Source organism: Lepidothrix coronata, unplaced genomic scaffold, assembly GCF_001604755.1.
Source record: "Lepidothrix coronata isolate B3197 unplaced genomic scaffold, Lepidothrix_coronata-1.0 Scaffold178, whole genome shotgun sequence".
Taxonomy (NCBI): Eukaryota; Metazoa; Chordata; class Aves; order Passeriformes; family Pipridae; genus Lepidothrix; species Lepidothrix coronata.
In genome coordinates, this window is record NW_016690358.1 from 1,972,750 (window position 1) to 1,975,292 (window position 2,543).

Here is a 2,543-nt window from a genome sequence, read left to right on the forward strand (position 1 = left end):
GACCCCAGAGACACTCATGTCTTTGGCCATGGAAAAACAAACAAGTTTGGAACCACAGCTGTGGCCTCATCCAACAACTGGAACAAACTGAACCTTTACACCTCTCTTTTAGCCACTTCACACTGTGCCAGAGTGAACTCCTGCACAGCCTTTTCTCTGGGCAAACAGAACTCTTTTCCCCATCCAAAACCCACACAACAGGAAAGTTAAATCTGCAGACACACACCAGTACAAGAAAAGTTGCACACACAACTCCTTAGATCCCAAGCATCACTAAAAGATTATTCTGCTCATTCCAATAATTTGAATAACTTTAAAATGTTATACAGAACAAAAGCAATCAGAAGCTCAGTTAAAAACCCAGTCATCCCAGTAGCAGCTCAAAGGGATCATCACACATGGGTTCTTTGAAAGCTCTACCACTCATAATGTAGGATGTGCTGAACCCAAAACTTGGCCATTTGAGTCCAAACCATCCAATATCAAAAAATAAGACTCTTTCTGACTTATTTTCATAAGGTATAGTTTCAACCCTGGGAATCAGCAAAACACAGGCCATGTCTCCACCAGCACCTCCTCACACACAACACACACAACTCTCCTCAAACTCTTCACAGCTCTCAGGGTTATCTGAGATCTTCAAAACTGACAGAAAGACCTTCCCAAAAAAAAGAAACGTTGCTCAGACAATGTCTCCTTACTATGGATAATATTTGACTTCTCACCCTTGGCATGTCACAAGCAAGAGCATTTCTTACAGTGACAGCTGAAAGAAACATGTCTCTGAAAGTCTCTTTCCAGCTGTAAACAGAAAGGCACCTACAGAACAGGCAGGCAAATAGAACAGATCTCATCGTCCACACACTATCAGAGAGAAAGAACCATCTTCAGGCCATCAAAGAGCAAAGCCCGAAATAAACAGCTGCAGAAAGGAAGAGATCACAACACACTATTCCCACTTATGTAACTAAGACTAGGCAACAATTCCAGTGTTTAGTAAGCAGTGAACACACAGCTTGCTTTCCCCAAAGCTCCTTTCCACATGACCTTTGTCATAACTACATAATTAAACTGTGCAGTTACACAATTAGGACAACATGTAAACACATACAAAGAACTTCCCAGGGCTGGAATAACACGTCTTCCAGCCAAACAGTTTGAGAAGGAAAACTTCACATTGCATGATCCTAGAGGTGGGTAAAGAATAAGAAAACAAGAAAAGCATTCCCTTGTGTCCTTCAACAGACCCTCCTGCACAGCTCCCAGGACTGGAATCTCCAAGCCTTCTCAACATCCAGGGTGCTCATGGACCCATCTACTTTACAAGCACATGGTACATAAAGCCCAGTTCCCCAGATCATTTCTCTTCACATCACTATCACACAGGTATCTTTATATATCTGAATAAAAGAAGATCCGTTTGTCTGCTCACTGATTTTCTGTGAGGAAACCTTAAAGTTCTAAAAAAAAAAAAAAGAGGAGCAGTGCTCCAGTGAATGTATGCAGGCATTCACAGTGGGTCAGTGAAGGTCTGCATAGGGGCAATCACCCTCTCCTTACATCTCCCTCTGCACCTTGAGTCTCTCCCCTCACACTCACACAAGGCTCTTGCCATGACATGTCTTTTATAGCCAAGGCACATCTAGCCCCGTTTCACATGGCTCAGCCTTTAAAGACAAGAAATCAGCAAAACACCCCTGCCATTTCCTCCTGCCATTTCCTCCTCTGTATACAGCACCCACAACTCCTTTTGAGCAGTCACTGCTTTCAACACAATCCTTCATCTTCATAACAGACAGGCATCATCAATGCAACAGTTGCTGCCCGGCCCATTTTTCTACAGGAAACACAAGGAGCAAAGTATGGATGAATGCAAAGACATTCCCTACTGACCTCCATTATGTATCATTGAGACACATGAAGGCTACAAGAGTACAAATTATAAGCAGCAGAGTTACATACGGTAAAGTCAATATTGCAATCTAGAGAACCTCACCCATATCAAGTGCATGTGCCATTGGGAAGACACCTGAACCTGCAAATAACACAAACTACAATTTGCTAATAAGGCAACACACCTGTACAGAAGACCGAGGACTGAAAGGAACACAGGGGTGTTACACGTCAGGGCACAGAAAGCACTTGGTGCATGATGAAAACACGAACCCTCACTCAAACTTCCAGCCACCATCAGCCTCACTACACCTGCCTCCCCAGCAACCTGGAAGACTGAGCAAGGACCCTACATCCACCTCCCACCAGCCAACAGAGTGTCAATGCACGAACCTCTGCCAGATTTGTCAGCAAACTTCCGTACACAGAGAATGAAGTACGGCAGGGAAAGAGCAGCAGAGCCGAAGGAGAAGCTTCGCAGAAAGAGCTTGATCTGAAGAACTCACCGGGAGAGGGGCGGGGTCCGCCTGCTGGGCACCGGCAGGATCCTCGTCTCCGAGCAGCGGCGCGGGCTCGTCGGGCGGCGGCCGGGCCGGCAGGGTGTCGCAGCAGCTGTGGGCCGAGAAGCGGAGGTGGCTCTTGCGCGAGTC

The 2,543-nt window shown here is 45.9% G+C and overlaps 1 protein-coding gene across 1 annotated transcript in view; it reads right to left on the bottom strand.

The window, feature by feature from the left end:
* LOC108504878 (protocadherin-16-like) overlaps positions 1-2,543 on the bottom strand; it is a 78,077-nt gene that overhangs the window by 70,036 nt on the left and 5,498 nt on the right. Inside the window, exons 4-5 of the mRNA XM_017830383.1 lie at positions 2,400-2,505; positions 2,079-2,097 (exon numbers count right to left, since the gene is read on the bottom strand). Coding sequence (XP_017685872.1) covers positions 2,079-2,097; positions 2,400-2,505 — 125 coding nt within the window. The remainder of the gene's footprint in view (positions 1-2,078; positions 2,098-2,399; positions 2,506-2,543) is intronic.